This window comes from Periplaneta americana, chromosome 2 (assembly GCF_040183065.1).
Source record: "Periplaneta americana isolate PAMFEO1 chromosome 2, P.americana_PAMFEO1_priV1, whole genome shotgun sequence".
NCBI classification, from domain to species: Eukaryota; Metazoa; Arthropoda; class Insecta; order Blattodea; family Blattidae; genus Periplaneta; species Periplaneta americana.
Window position 1 is genome coordinate 198,455,465 of NC_091118.1, and position 16,872 is coordinate 198,472,336.

General features: G+C 36.9%; 1 protein-coding gene across 12 annotated transcripts in view; it reads right to left on the minus strand.

The window, feature by feature from the left end:
• The window catches only part of LOC138695021 (uncharacterized), a 329,089-nt gene that overhangs the window by 109,120 nt on the left and 203,097 nt on the right, over nucleotides 1-16,872 (minus strand). Inside the window, exon 1 of one of the 12 annotated variants that reach the window (XM_069819319.1) lies at nucleotides 7,610-8,129. The exons of 10 other annotated variants lie outside the window; for them this stretch is intronic. In XM_069819319.1, coding sequence (XP_069675420.1) covers nucleotides 7,610-7,623 — 14 coding nt within the window. In that variant the 5' untranslated portion in view covers nucleotides 7,624-8,129. Of the gene's footprint in view, nucleotides 1-7,511; nucleotides 7,544-7,609; nucleotides 8,130-16,872 lie in introns of those variants that run through there. One more of the 12 variants, XM_069819318.1, reaches the window with a different exon arrangement.

Sequence of the window (16,872 nt, forward strand, 5' to 3'; positions counted from 1 at the left end):
TTTTTGACGCAAATTAGGTTTTCCAAACTGTGATTATAGAATGAAATTTCATTACTCATAAAAAACGAAAACTGTTGTTTACATCAACAATACACAACGTTGCCATGAGATTACCGCCTTCTGAAAACATTTTACAATATTTATATGAACGACTGGAGCACGATCGAAAAATTTCATACTTTGCAATAGGGCCCTTTCTGCACATGTATTGCAATATACTATTGTTTGAGGTTTTCCTCGTTAAAAAAATATCGGATTTTGAATCCTGCCACAGGCTGTATTGAACTTTTCCGAGGGCCGCAACTTTACTCATTTCTGGCATAGCATAAGCTAATCTACTTACCCTACATTATTTTACAATTATTCACACAGTATATTTGTTCAGGTAAGTCAAACACTAAGTAAAGTAAGTTATTTGTTTTCTTTTTCTGTGTTGTTACGGCATAAGCTGATATAGGAGAGCAAATACAAAGTTTACTCTTTGAGGAAAAAAGAAGGATACATTTTAAAGAATACTTTTTATATTAGTATTAGCTACTACTGAGAGTAGACGTGCTATGTTTTGCCATAACGTTAAAAACAACATTTGAAACATATCTAGACAAATCTAGTCTTTCAGGTAAAGCTCCCTGTAAAGCAGATTTGAATAATTTCAAGGGAAAAATTGTTCCGGGGCCGGGTATCGACTCCGAGACCTCTGGTTGAACGTACCAGCGCTCTGCCAACTGAGCTACCCTTGAAATTATTCAAATCTGCTTTACAGGGAGCTTTACCTGAAATACTAGATTTGCATAATAATACAGTATATACGTCACTGTGTACGTTAACAGAAAACCACAATTCAAGTCACACAGAGATTGTGTGCACTCGATGTGGGTCTCTGGCGTTTCGTCAGCCCACGCGAGTTGTGGGGATATAAAGGGAAAAGTTGAGACGGTGTCGGGTGGAGTTCCCAAGTAGCTCAGTTGGCAGAGCGCTGGTACGTTCAACCAGAGGTCCCGGGATCGATACCCGGCCCGGAACAATTTTCCCCTCGAAATTATTCATATCTAGACAATGTAATATTTTTGCTAAAATTGTATATAGGCCTATCAGCTTCAGCAATAACAACACAGATTATTATTCAATAAAATTACTTATATTATTGAAGTGAAATTTTATTACTTTATTATTATGTTAAAAGCGAACGTTTCGCCTTTGCGGCATCATCAAGCTTTATACATTTTTCTCTACATAGGTTATGTTAGGTCACAGTGGCTACGGGCGGGTTATGACGATCCTTTGCACGTCGGTCATACTGAGGCCTATTTTGCTCTCCGAATGTTATGGGATGAATGAGGATGAAGGTGTACCAGCCCACCGGGTGCATGTGACCCCTTACCCACTCACCCAATGGGGGTCTCCTACCCTCCTCCGCTCCAAGTTCATACCGCCAAGGTGACCAAGCAACACAGGATCCATTCCAACGGTCCTTCCAAGGTTTCGAAGCACCCTTGAAAGTACTCTTAAGAAATGAATCCTGGCATAGATATTGCGGAAGGCTGGGAACCCAAGAACGGTTGTGGATGAAGACATGCGTCTTGACCTGAATTTGTCTATTGAATGAGATGAGGAAGATGAATTATATGATATGAAATCTAAATTCTTTTTCTACATGGGAGGGGAAGGGAAAATGGACCGTGGCAATGAAAATTCCAACCCGGCATTTGCCTAAATAGCTGTGGAAAACCACGGAAAAACCACAGTCAGGTTGGTCGGTCCAGGATTCGAACCAAGGACCTCCCGAATGCAATACGCATGAGCCAACTCGCTCGGTGATCATTATGTCAACCGTGGCTCTAATTTTATTCTAAGCTAGAACAATAGACATCTGACACTAAGATCTGGTTACTGGACTGCAAGTTGAATTGGAATGGGAATCTGAAGGGAACAGGCGCCGTACTTTCTTCCCGGTGAGAGCCCTGTATGGATAGAAGTGTGAACGTTCGCGCCGTATGGGGATGTGTTGTTATAACGGGCCCTATTCCTACTTGAGCGCAATCTCATACGTGTTTCCGGCGCGCTACTTCCACTATAAGGACAGCTTCCTTATTCGCCACGTGGAGATTTTCTCCACCTCAATGAAAGTATAGTTCTTCTTGTTAACCCCATGAGGTCACCTTTCCTCAACGTTAGAAGCTATGCAGATGATACAGTGACAGTAGAGATTTCAGTAAGTTAATGTGACAGGGCAAACCTGAATAAATGGGAGAAAATTCCCTTCATAACCTTCATGCTGACAAATGTCAACGTACCACACACACTGGACAAGAACTTAGCTCACTGAACTGCGGTTTACAGGTGGGAAGATTTAGTAACTCAGAAAGTTAAATGTAAATAACATCACAATTAATACAGTTTGAAAAAAATATACGAGTTTAACTATTTACAAATCATAATGGAGAAGAATCCAGCATGTGAAATGGACAAACAGAGTAAGAAATGAAGCTGTGTTGGAAAGAGTGAGTGAAGAACGAATGATGTTGATATCGATCAGATCAGGAAGAGAAAAACGAATTTGTTGGATCATTGTCAGAAAAGAAACTGTATACTGAAGGATACACTGGGAGGAATGGTAAACGGGAGGAAAGTTCGTGGCAGAAGAAGGTATCAGATGATAGACAACATTAAAATTTATGGATCATATACGGAGACTAAGAGGAAAGCAGAAAACAGGAAAGATTGGAGAATGCTGGGTTTGCAGTGAAAGACCTGTCCATGGGCAGAAGACAATGAATGGATGAATTACTTATGACCAGGCTTCGAGACTTCGGACCCGATAGAGCAGTTCAGTGGAAAATCCGCATAACGGCGTACTGAGTATAGTGGTAAAGCGTACAGTGGGTGGGGATACTGTAGAATGAATGCCAACAAATACGCAAAGGAAAACGCTCTGGATTTGAAGGTTCTGACGAATAATTTGGTTTTCATACAAATTGTGTCTGAAACTATTACACGGTTAGAAAAGTCAGAGAAAGAGATGCCGGAAGATCTCAAATTAATTTAGAAAATGATGCAGAGAATTAATGAGACATCAAGTACACCGGTTACTGAACGTGTAAAACAGAAGTGGAAATCAATTTTAAGTAAAAATAACGGATATGGAACATTGTGTAATATAAACAGCAAATTAGTGTCACCCGGAAATAAAGGACTGTCCCTTAGAGACTGCAATGATGTTAGGTTTTTTCGTTTTGTTCCTATCACTTCATGCGATGTAGAGCGCAGCTTTCCACAGTACAAACTTTGGCAGATAACCGAAAAAGATTTACGTTTGAGACACTGAGAATGTATCTTGTAGTACATTGCAATTCGGTACTGTAACTGCACTTCCTAAAGACGAACATTAGGATAAATGAAAAAATTAAAATTGCTACATGCTTATTTCCACCATTAACACTGTGTATAATTAAACACAAATGCTCATAAAAGACAGGAGAATAAATGCTTTTCACATTCTTTTGACATTATCATTGTGTAATGTATATTTACTTTCAGAATGTACATATGTGTGCTTCCCCATGCTAACGTACTCTACTCTAAATAGCAACGTTATTACCTGAACACATCTCTATCTACCTGCAGCGAGTCAATAACCTATAGTGCATGCACAGTAAACTTATTTTATTGGGTCCAAAGTCTCGAAGCCTGCTTATGACAGTAATGTAAAACAAGAAATCTAAGTCCATATTACAGAAAGCAAATGCATGTTATTATGAGTTATCGGATATATTAAAGAATAAATTAATTAGGCGTAGTCCACACCTGTGGAGTAACGGTCAGCGCGTCTGGTTGCGAAACCAGGTGGCCCGGGTTCGAACCCCGGTCGGGGCAAGTTACCTGGGTGAGGTTTTTTCCGGGGTTTTCCCTCAACCCAATACGAGCAAACTGGGTAACTTTCGGTGCTGGACCCCGGACTCATTTCACCGGCATTATCACCTTCATCTCATTCAGACGCTAAATAACCTGAGATGTTGATACAGCATCGTAAAATAACCCAATAAAAAATAGGCGTACAAGAAAAGCAAAATTACACATAGGCCAATACAGGACTTTAATTATGCCTGTTCTAGTCTATGCTTGTGAGACATGGGTATTCACAAAAACAGGCGAGATTAAACTGAAAGTTTTTAAACGAAACATTTTGAGGAGCAGTTCGAGATGCATATACTTTGGATTGGAGGAAATTACATAATAAAGAAATGATGATTTTTACAATCAACGTGATATTGTGGCCAGAATTAAAGCAAGAAGACTGCGATAGATTTGACATGTGCTAAGAGCTCCAAAAGAAAGAAGAGTAAAAAGGATGTTCACACAAATTCCTTTAGTGAAAATACCACTGCAAAGACCTAGGCTTAGATCTATTTGCACAATCTGAAGGAGAACCTAAAAAGTTTAGAACATTTTGATAACTGGAAATCTGTTTGTCAGGACAGGGTGCAGTGGTATTATATTGTAAACTCAGCAGGAATAGCTTTCATAACATTATTGATGATAATGATAATAATAATAATAATAATAATAATAATAATAATAATAATAATAATAATAATAATAACAATAAAATACTAATAAAGTTGAAAAATTTCATAGGACCAATGATGTAGAAGTTCAGAGTGAGAAATTGAGAGAAAGAAACTTGAGATACAGTGGCGGTACGTCAGTGAGAGCACAAGAGCACGTGAACACCTTGTTTCCATTAATGCACGACTAGTTTTATTATTTAATACCGTACTGACGTAGTGGGGATGTATAATATCAGAACCGAGTATTTTAAACTTCCCGCATCTTGCATAAACTTCTTATGTAAACCTGGCAACATGCGTTCACGTACAAGCCGTGCTCTTCTCAATAAAGTTACAGTAATTCCACGCATGCGCGGGAGAAAATTGTCTTTCGCTGGCCGCTTATGACTCATCAAGAGCACAAAATGTTAAGTGAACAGTGAATCTATCCTACAGATGTCAGGTGCATCGATGTTTATTGTTCACGTGCTATATCTCGAAGAGGAAATATAATAGTCTGTATTTTAGCCTGTAGGTGTCACTGTCGGAACGTTTACTTTATATGGATGTGTGTATAGTGCTGCTACGAGAGTGTAATTTGTGAATTATTATAAGCTTACTTTAGTGTTAGCATAATAGCACAGTTTGGCTTTCAAACACGTGCTGGCTGACTGTGATGGTGGTATGAATTTAAATATCTCTATGGTGGTGTATATTATTTAAGAATAATATTTACGGGCATGTATTTATAGTAATCAATCTATGTGAATGGGATTACAGTACTGGTATGGGCTATAGTGCAGCGGTCGTCAGCACTCGCTGAAATGTGCAACGGGTACGCGGTGCTGTCCCATGTGCACTGTCGTGCAACAGGGAGAGATAGAGAGCATACCCGCTGCAGCTACGAGAGCACTATAGTGCACTGCGTTTTCAGCGGGTAAGAGAGGCTAGCCCCAGCGTGCTCTGTGCTGACGACCCCTGCTATAGTGTATCAGTGTGTTGTGAATCAAACTACAGGGACATCATTTTATTTTTACTTCAATTTTTATTGTACCTGATTTTTTTAATATACTTCACTCCCACCCCTTCTACTAATGAAGTTCCAACTGTCCTCCAGGCAGAATCAAGGCTGCATTTAGTAAACAGCACTGAGTTAGTAAGTATAGTACGTTCCAGAAATATGTTCGCGTTTTCCAGCGACGAAAGAACTTTCAATATTGAACCATATTTTCGCACAGGTACTGTTCGTTTGCCTACGTCGCATCCCGATTTCCCCACCTGCTAATGCACGCCCCTCTGTAAAAGCTAAGCTGTCTTAGTTCTTTTCTGAAAAGATTAATTTCTGTTAGGAATTGGACGTTTACGTAATATTATACAACTGTTTAAAACAACTTAAATAAAAGGGCCTCGTTAAGTAATTAACTGTCACGTGATTTCCCTCCTTTCTACGATCCTGCGGCATAACCACTTGGACGGACAGTAGATAGCATGTCTGAGTAATTTTATCTGTGCGGGTCGGGCAGAAGTGAAGATTAAATTTACAGTACGTAAGGTGTACTCTTTTATAGAGTAGGTACAGAATTATTTCAACATGAGTTACTAGTACGAAGGACGAAACTGGCAATTGGAATTAGATGCAATAGTCTATAGTGCGATAATATGCACAAAAGAACTGAAGCCTGTATCGAAATGAACGGCCACCATTTTCAAAAATGTGTTTAAATATCCATATTATGTTTATTTTTCAATTTAACTTCATTCTCTATATTGTACGCTAATGTGCTGTTTTTTTTATTTTATTGGGTTATTTTACGACGCAGTATCAACATCTAGGTTATTTAGCGTCTGAATGAAATGGCTAATGTGCTGTAGACAGTATAATATACACTGCATAATGAATACGCCCGAATGGATAGCTCAGTTCGTTCTTAATACAGTACTGCATTTTGATTAAATAAAAATGCTAATGAAAATTATCGAACTCAAAATTGCGATATTTCCTAGTTTACGTAAATGGACGAACTACTTTTCTTCCCTCCTATACCTAGTAAAGTGATGTGTTTTACGCCAGTATCATCGAACTCCAGTCGTGGAAGGGGCTAGCGAACGGTGTTTCCGGTTCTCTAAAGGTATAGACAGGTTAATATTAAAAATGTTAGTAAAAATAAAATGATGTCCCTGTATATTACTGAACACACGCTCTTGTAAATAACGGTACTATGGTATGTAGGCCTATTAATTTTTAACAAACGTAGACAATGAACTCTGTTCAAGTAATTTTGAACAGTAAAGAACTGGGTAAACTGGCTTACCAGGAAAAATTTAAAATAAAAAGACTGGGTTTCATTATTATTAATATTATTATTATTATTATTATTATTATTATTATCATCATTATCATTATCATCATATGTTTTGAATTTATATACGGGTTTTTCAATAGTGAAACATTGGAATCATGACATTTCATATTAGACTAAAAGTACGATTTCAAATTCTCTTCTATTTTGGAACACAAAATTGTGAACACACACAATATTTTATTAAGAGCTACCACTGTTGAGATATAGTTCTTAAATATAAACTGAATGATGGAGTGAATGAAAGCTTATGGCATTAATTACCAATTGAACAATTAAATCTGCGATTCATACAGAAGAACAGGCGCAAAGACTTACGTAATTTATATCAATGCGTAAGACATAGAGCTAATATAGGAAATATGAAAACAAAATGGCCGTCCTAATACGAGCCTTCAAGACCTAGAAAGAACGCCGAAAAATTAAGAACATTTCTAGAGTTCGATCCCAGAAACAGACGACCATGATTACATGACAGAGGTATGAGGATGTGAAAGTGTCTATCAATTTCTCGTGTCTGATTTTCACGATTTTTTTCTTCTGAATTTTACGTGAATGTTTAAGACAATAGCAATTTGTTTTGAAAGAGTTTTGTAATACTGACCAACTGAGAAGATGCATGGTCTACACTCAGAGCAACAATCTATAATGGGAACCGTCTGAAAGCTAGTGCTCCGACTTCCTCCTGACAACAATCACAACCTGTTAATCGTCATTTTCTTCGTAGTAGTCGTCTTCGAAATCTTCGCCTTCGACGGGCAGCAGGACAGAGCTGAGGCGTGGAAGTGCGTCGCTCTCGCTAGATACGATCTTGACGATCACGGCTTCTATGCAGCACACGAGGAACATGGCCATGAACACCGCCATGTTGCCCTGTTGCTGATGCATGCTGCCAGGGTCCTCGTCGGCTGACAGAGACATATAACAAACTGACCACATCATTGAGTCGGCCTTCAGGGAAAGTGTTAGAGGCCAGTCATTACGTCCCGATTTGAGGTAAAGCTTCCATTGGACTCATTGGATGCCAGGTGTAATAACACTACAGCTGCTGCTTCTTTTTTAGTATAAGTTCTCAGAACTGTTCACTAACAACAACACACAATTATTTTGTTGTTTATTTGCACCACTCAGTTGCAGCAGATTCACACACACGTCTTACCGTTGTGCTCATACAAACAATTGTTCTTATATCCATTTCACACAAGGTTAACCCACTTCAGAAAATCGGTTATTTCTGTGGTACTTGCAGCGATATTTGTAATGAAATAAAAGTTTTTACTCATTTATACAGAAATTTGTCAATTATGGTACGGTGTATTTTAAAATGAGTACATTTCAATGAAATAATACTTCGAAATTTAAAGAATAAATTATTTGGGTGCTAAAGTATCGTATTTTTACCTTTTATATCATGGAAAGGAATAATTGACACCTCTGATTTGCATTGCTTGCATGAAGTATCGGTATTACAATAAAGAAGAAACGACTATATATTAAAATATTGCTTCAAAAATTTATTTACATCTATTGCGCATCGGGAGAAATCATGAACGTTTAAAAATAAATTCACTGTACTAAATTTTAAACTGGAGAAGTTAAAATACGGAATTCCCAATACATTTAAGGCCTCATTTGACGTGAAAGAAGAAATAATTTAGCTACGCTAATTTATAACTACGACAAAACAAGATTTTAGCAGTGTTATTTAAAATGAGTTTAAATTTAATATTATCAGGTTTATATACTAGCCAGACGTCCTGAGATTTATAGGAAAACAAATAATTTGAACAGGTATTTAAATATGTAAAGAAAATTATTTTAAATTAATTCTGCAATATCACAAAACTAACACTATAATGATTAATATATTAACAATGAAACATTTATTTGTAAAGATAAACCACAAATTAGGTGTAATTGAAACTTGTAAAAATTTCAGTTGTGGTTGAGGAGAAAATTCTGCAGATTAGAGTTTGCTCAAAATAAACAGGCTGCTACAAATCCCTGTTAAAATTTTTAGCTTAAGAAAGAAATAACCGATTATCATGTATCTATGTTACAAAACTTTATATTGCACAAGAATGTCAGATTAAACACCACCTCACTGTCACGAACACTGGACACCGAGCGCGGAACAATACCGAACGCACAGCTACCGCAGACTGAGCGATGTACCGGCCGCAGCCTCCGCGAGAGTGAAAGTGAAAAGACTACAGGGTGTTGACTGAACTGTAGCAACGTGGGAAAACACGGCCGGGGTTTCAGCTGCGATTTAACGTCCGTACGGAAGGGAAAATGTGCCGCAGTTCATTATACTGCGTTCAAGGCGTAAGACTCTTGTTCTGACAGTTACACAAACAGCTACAAATATCAATTAATTAGTTCTACTCTAACTATTTAAACAGAAACGGAATAGTTCTGTTTCTAACAACGTGTGATGTAATATGTATCATTAACAGACCTAATTATACAGTAAGACCTGGGTTGTACGTAATTCAAGGAGAATGACGACATAATTATGATTTTTAAAACTTCCACAATTTTCATCCCAAATTTGTGAACAGACCTATAATAATATCATCTGTACAAAATTTGCTGCCACTACGGCTAATAGTTTTGAAATTATATTTTATAAATATATTTTATACTGACATCACTATAAAGGTTCCTTGCGTCAAAGTTTTCAAAGTTTTTAATTCATAGAATGCAAAGAATTAGTTTTTAGGTATAATTTTTATTTATTTATTTTATTATCATTATTATTATTATTATTATTATTATTATTTTACACAGTCATTACTTTATTTTTCCATTAACACTTATATCTAGGTAATTGTCATTGTCTCAATGTAACACGTGCTGTGCTGATCATACTAATTCTACTATTCTTTAGTTGTGAGATTATATTCATATGTATTAATTCTTTTTTTTTAAGTTAATACTGTATACTAGAATTTATTTTCCTGTTTGTGATTATGTATTCAGTCTCTTTTTTTATTACATATTTTTTTTATTATTGTTATTTTAAAGTTAATACTGATTGTGTACATGTATTCAATCTCTCTTTTTTACTTAATTATGTTTATTATTATTTTTAAGTTAATATTTGTATACCGGCGTGTATTTTTCTGTATGTGATTTGATCCTTGTTGAGTGGAAGAGAAGGCCTCATGGCCTTAACTCTGCTTGGGGGAAAATAAAACTATTATTATTATATTTGCTCAAAATAGCCATAGGAATAGAAATTAATTAGCTCTTTGAGCTAAGTCTAAATAGAGAGTCACAATACATTTTTAAATTTCATGAATTTATTACTACACCATATTTCAATCTAAGTGCAAAATGAATATGTCCTGAAGGGACTTAATATTAATATTTCCTACAAATGCTAATTAAATCTTATGTATCAACATTTAATTGACCTCTGTGAGAAGTTTAAGACCAATCTGTCAATAACTGTAGTGCAAGAAGCTTTTTTTTTTTCTAATTCAATAAACTGCTTAAAATTTTGAAGTCGAGAAAACAGTATAAAAACATTTTCCTCAATTCAATCACGCACTGTATGTTTGGCCACGTTTGATTATATGATTAGATAATTTAAAACAGTCTCAAATATAATTAAGAGCATAAAAACTTTGTCTTCTAGTGAGTAGCTCTTCCTTATACTCTCACTCATGATTGCTAGACAGATTCTGAGTGGTCTGCAACTTGTTTCAAATAATTGTAATATGTCTCGTGAGAAAGAAGAGGAGTTATTCTAAAGACTGAGGACATCGACTCTGTATTCGCCTGGGCTGAGAGTCTGCTGTCTTTTCGGTACGATATCCGTAACCTGGAGATCACTGATGTAAAGAGGCAGTAGTGTTTATTGTCACATAGCTTATATATAATATTATGTTTCTGTATTTCGCAAGCTGATCTTGAGGATTGTGGGGAAATGTTTTTTTTTTTTTTTGCACGATCGTGTTTTTTGTTGTATTTAAGTTACTGTTGTTAGGCCTTGAAAGTTAGAATTCCCACACAGAAACTTGTTGCTAGGGAAACAATTCTTCATAACATAAAACTATACTGAAATAGACTCATTACAGTTCACTTATTGTTACTTAGTTACCATTACAGTATAGTTTTGCGAAGGCTTTGAAATAATACTGCTCTAAATTTTCAATGGAAAATATATTGTATTTGCAATTTTAAAAATATTATCGTGCAAGAAATGTTTTACAATGCACGTTTGTGAACTGCATTACAAAATCGGGGAAAAATTTGAATCCCGAGATTTTGTAAAAATCACTTCCCAACCTTGCATCATGATCATGATCATGATCATCATCATCATCATCATCATCATCATCATCATCATCATCATCATCATCATCAATAACAGTCTTGGATTAGGCCTCCTGGCCTGTTCCGCTTCCAGAAAAAAGTTGGTCTTTCCATCTCTTCCTTGGTCTTCCGATGTCTCGTTTTCCATGAGGTGTATAGTCCAATAGTCTCTTGGGTAACCTATTGTTGGGCATTCTTAATACATGTTCATACCAATTGTTGCGGTAAGATTCTATAGTGTCCGTAATGGCGGTGATATTCAATTCTGTTCGGATGTCAGCGTTCCTTTTATGGTCGTAAAGAGTATATCCTGCAAGAGGTCTTAGCAATCGCATTTCAGCAGCTTCTATTCTTCGAAGTTGTCCTTTCGTTAATGACCATGTCTCTGATCCATATAATAATGCCGGGACTGCCATAACTTTATAGAATTTCAAAATTGTTTCTGGTCGAACTTTCTTTAATGGAGTTGATTTGATTGTCCTTAACAGTTGCTGAAATTTGGCAAGTTTAATATCTACGACCCAGGAGTTTATATACGAAAGATTGCAGCCAAGACAGTTGAATGTGTTGACTTGTTCTATACAATTATTATTGCATCATAATATACTAAAATGCATTCAAAGTCATAAGAATATAAATTTATTACGTATCAAAGCGAACAAAAATACGTACAATTCAAACTCGATTAAAAATATATTACAAAAGTGAATTGTATATAAATCAATTATATAGGCCCCAATTCAGGATTAATTTATATGTAACTAAATGTAATTTTGCAAGGACCTCTTCATAATAACGTATAAATCAGAAATACATAAGATAAGTGGGTTAATTACGCATAACCTAGGTTCTACTGCGTAATTAGCTAGCGCACATCTTTAAGGCCGTAGGACACACCTGATGTAAGAACACGCTATAGCGGAGAAAGGAACGTTTACCGATTTAAAACTTTCTCCACCTGGAAATAAAAAACAGCTTCCTGGTTACATAACACCGGCATACGTAACTTCCTTAAAGTGGGACACGGGCCTACATACCGAGACCAGTCAACTTCAAGTGTCAAGAAATGGGAACTCTGCTACTTTTTAAATAAACTTTTCTGGAAACGTGCTATTTCCGTATAGAGAGGTGCATAGCTTTATGCGTCCATAATCTGGTCGAACAGTGCGTGTTATCCATTTAGGTGGGCCCTAACAACCAAACTGTCAAGAACACGCGATCTTTAAGATAGCAAGCAGTCAAGAACACACGTTCTTTATTTTCTTTCACTCTTACTAGACCCATTTCCGTAGGACATTTTATTTCATTCCTGTATGTTTAAAGTTTAGAAAATTGTGATCTAAAAATAATATATCTTTAAGCAAAACCGTTACACAGCTCCTCATTTAGCGTGTTTGCAACCAGGAAACTTGGCTTAATCCTGACGAGTGCAAAATACAGTCTGATCCGTTTGGGTAGGTATAACATTAACTTATTATTATAAAGTCATTATGACAGTAGGATAAATTTCTTCCTGGTTACATTATGATTAAAAGATGGGAGTTTCCATATATGACAATCAACGATGCATAATCTGAAAAGACAATTGAAAATCGTAGATGATTAAAATGGCTACTACAAATCAACAGCGGGCACAATGTGTTCTTTGGTATGCTAAATTTGAGAGTGATAAAAGAGTTCAAAGGGAATTTCGACGTGAGTATGGTGTGCGTAATGTACCTACAGTAAATACGATTCCATAATGTTATGGTATCTCAAACATTTGTAGAAACAAGTTCTATGTTAAAAAAAAAATAACATGCAGGAGGTCGCAGGCGAAACCCAGTACGAGAAGCAGCTATCTCTTGGCTTGGTCCCCAAACTCCCCAGATCTAAACCCTCCTGACTTCTTCCTGTATGGTTTTGTTAAAGATATGGTCTATTCACAGAAACCCAGAAACATTGATGATCTGAGAGTAAAAATTACTCAAGCTTTTCAACAAATCACCCCTCTTATGTTACAACGGACATGGGCTGAATTGCATCACCGTTATGAGTTGTGCAGGGTGCGCAATGGGGGTCATGTTGAGCTCTGAGGAATCTCCCATCTTTCAGTGTTGTATACACAAAGTTTCAACAAATAAAGTTCAGCAGTAAAGGTTTTATTTTATCCACACCCAAACGGATCACCCTGTAGTATTTGCAGTGCGCTCAATCTGTGATAAGGGTGTTTTCTTATGAAATTCCCTCTTGTTCTGCCATATCATTGTACTCACGATAACTAGGGACCTACATTAGGGGTGTTTATTTCGGTGGGGGGCGGAGATTGGATATATGCCTTCAAAAGGGAGCTCAATTTTCCGAAAGTGTTTTTAGTTGGTTATTTAACGACGCTGTATCAACTACTCGGTTATTTAGGTAGATGGGATTGGTGATAGCGAGATGGCATTTGGCGAGATGAGGCCGAGGATTCGTCACAGATTACCTAACATTCCCTTGTGGTTGGGGAAAACCTCGGGAAAACCCAACCAGGTGATCAGCCAAGCGGGAATCGAGCGCAACTTCGATTCAGCAGGCAAGCGCCTCAGCCGACTGAGCTACTCCGGAGATTGTTATTTTTCATTTTTTTAAATGATGGAACACACATTTGGCTCAATTATAATCTAGGCGCACGATTGTACTTAGGCTGACACAAACCGTATTTAGTTGTATGGACCCGGAAGCCAAGCCAAGTACCTAGGCTGACAGCTTATAATGAAATTAATAGCTTATGGTTTGGCTTTTCGAGGTCTGGCCCGAGAAGGTTCCAACACTTAAGCAGGTTTTGGCCCATTGTGCGCCCTATATATGGAACGACTGTCCTAATCCGACAAGTGGCTCGGGTGACATTCGTGAATCCGACGCTGATAGGTGGGCTATCCTGCCTCAGCCCCTGATTGAGCCAGGTCTCATCAGTAAAAGAATAGTCTGATAAACCCTATGGTTTGAGTCCCAAGCCCTTCCTGAATCAGCATTAACATTTTTTAAAAGGCTTTAAGTTAATTTTAAATTAATAACCTTCGAAGTTATAAATAAAAATTAAATTTCTATAAGCCTTCTCGTGAAACAGACTCTAACAGCTAGGTCATTTCGAAACTAACGTGTAAATACTGTGTAGGCTGAAAAAAACTGTTTACCTTATATCTTTTATACAGCAGATGTTTCTTTGATTTTCTATCAACTTTGTTTTTGTAACACATACCCCATAAGAAAATGATGACCAATCATTTTTACCCCCAAACAGAATACAAGTATAACTTATTTGTCTCAGAGAACCCTGTTAGCCAAGGATATTTCTTATACTATGAAAATTGAAATTTTTTATTTTATCTTCCTTCATCCACTATTTCAATATATTAAAGTAGTGTCGATCTTCTGTCTTTGTAAGCTCATTTTGTTTCATACGTCCAACTTGAAAACGGTTTCTCTTTTAATTCTGCAAATAATGACCTGAATGTTTTCTCATTATGAGCCATTTTACACAAAATTAATATATAACACATACACGCATGAACGATTGATTATAATACTCAACAATGCAGCGTATTTACAGAACACCAATACAGCGCGCCGTATTATACGTATTGCGGTGTTCAGGCTAGTCACGCTTACTGTTACCGAGTCGTAGCGAATCGATACGCACTCCTCTCCGGCCTTCCCTCAAGCTTACGAATACCTCTGCCTATGAGCGAGGCCGTCGCTACGAGGCTTCTGCCACAAGCCTCTCGCACTGAACCGTCCATCCTGGAATGACTGCCAACAATGAATTTAATGTATGGAAGGGTTGGAGTGAAACCAAGTGTTACAATACATCGTTATTATGAACTTATAAAGCCTACTGCTACTAGGTATAACAACTCAGATTTTTGGGTAGACTAAGCCTCAAAAGCTTAAGAGCTTCGCCAATGGTGAAATATAATAGGCTGCCTCGTTTCTTGATACCACAAAACGCACTTTTGATACTCAACTCTACAGTACTCCAGTGCTACATTTAAGGAAAGAAAACTGCAAGAATCGGATAATATAACGCCGAAACTTTCATTTTTCTAACTAAAATAGTTTCTAAATTAATATTGTTCACAATTAGGGTAAGACTTTGTGTTCACCCTGTAGTCTGGAAAAATATTATTAGATTACAGACGTTACAGTCTAGCGACGGCCGCAATGTGCTTTCGGGAAGGAAGAGAGGAGGTTTGTTTACGTCGTACCTCTCTTTAGCTAAAACAAAGTACAGGCAATCTTCGTATCAGTGGATCCCAACTGGTCAATAAGATCGCCACTCAGACGGTTATTGGGTTCGACTCCCAATAGTAGTGAGGACTAAACTGCTCATATATCTTTGAAAACTGTTTCAATCATCTTTGAAAGGATCCAGTTCTGCTGTTCCCAAGCTGTGTGCTCCCTTCGCTTGCTTCACGTAGCCCATTTGTTTCGGCCTTTTCTTCTGTAAATTTTGTAAAGTTCTTGAGGATAACTGTGACCCCTGGAATGGGACAAGTGGTCAACAGGCTCGGACCTCACGCAATCTTTTTTATCCATTGCAACCGGGATCTCTTGCAATAACACGATTTCGTGTAAAGTCTGTTCAACTTTCTCGAGTGCAGGAAAGGCTTTGCCGACAGACCCTCTATCGGCCCACTAATTGATTGTCATGAATGTCTGTCTTACTGCGACACAATATTGTCTTCGCCTGTTAATAATCAATCATAACCCTTATTTAGAAAAACTGACGACTTTCCTTCATCTCAACGTGGAGGGAGAGTTGCCACATCAATGAATAAACTGGAGTAGCAGTCGCTAGAAATGTGGCAACTGTGCAGTATGTGAAGGGGGTGGTCAGAACTGCTTGGGTAGGAAGTAGTGCTATAAACCTGATCAGGGGATGCGGAATCTCTATCTTTCCCCTACTTATTTGCAAATGGCTTTTAAGGAACCCGGAGGTTCATTGCCCCCCCTCACATAAGCCCACCATCGATCCCTATACCTTAACGTTATCTGTCAGCTGATATTTTTTGCCCCGAACTCTTCTCCCGTTCACCATTTCTTATATGTAGCCTATGTATATTATATTCGTACTAAATACAGAGGTGTGAAAATTATTAGAGTAATCTTAATTTTAAAGTTCCTTCACAAAAATATTCATTGAATTGATGAATATTGGCATATAATATTACTATACTGATGTAGGATATATTTACTACTAACAATGCCGGAAAGCATTGTTGTACATTGGTATTTTTCTTATTTTACAATTGTTATGGGAATTCAGAAATTATTATATTATGTTGGCGGAATTGGAAACATAAAAAATTAATTAAGAAATGGTTTAAACTAATTGTTCTTTGCGTTTACATTGTTGTGAAGGTTCAAATTAACGTATACATCTGTTTTGTGCATATAATTTTTTATGTTTCCAATTCCGCCAACATAATATAATAATTTCTGAATTCCCATAACAATTGTAAAATAAGAAAAATATCAATGTACAACAATGCTTTCCGGCATTGTTAGTAGTAAATATATCCTACATCAGTATAGTAATATATACCAATATTCATCAATTCAATTAATATTTGTGAAGGAACTATTAAAAAACTTTTAAAATTAAGATTATTCTAATA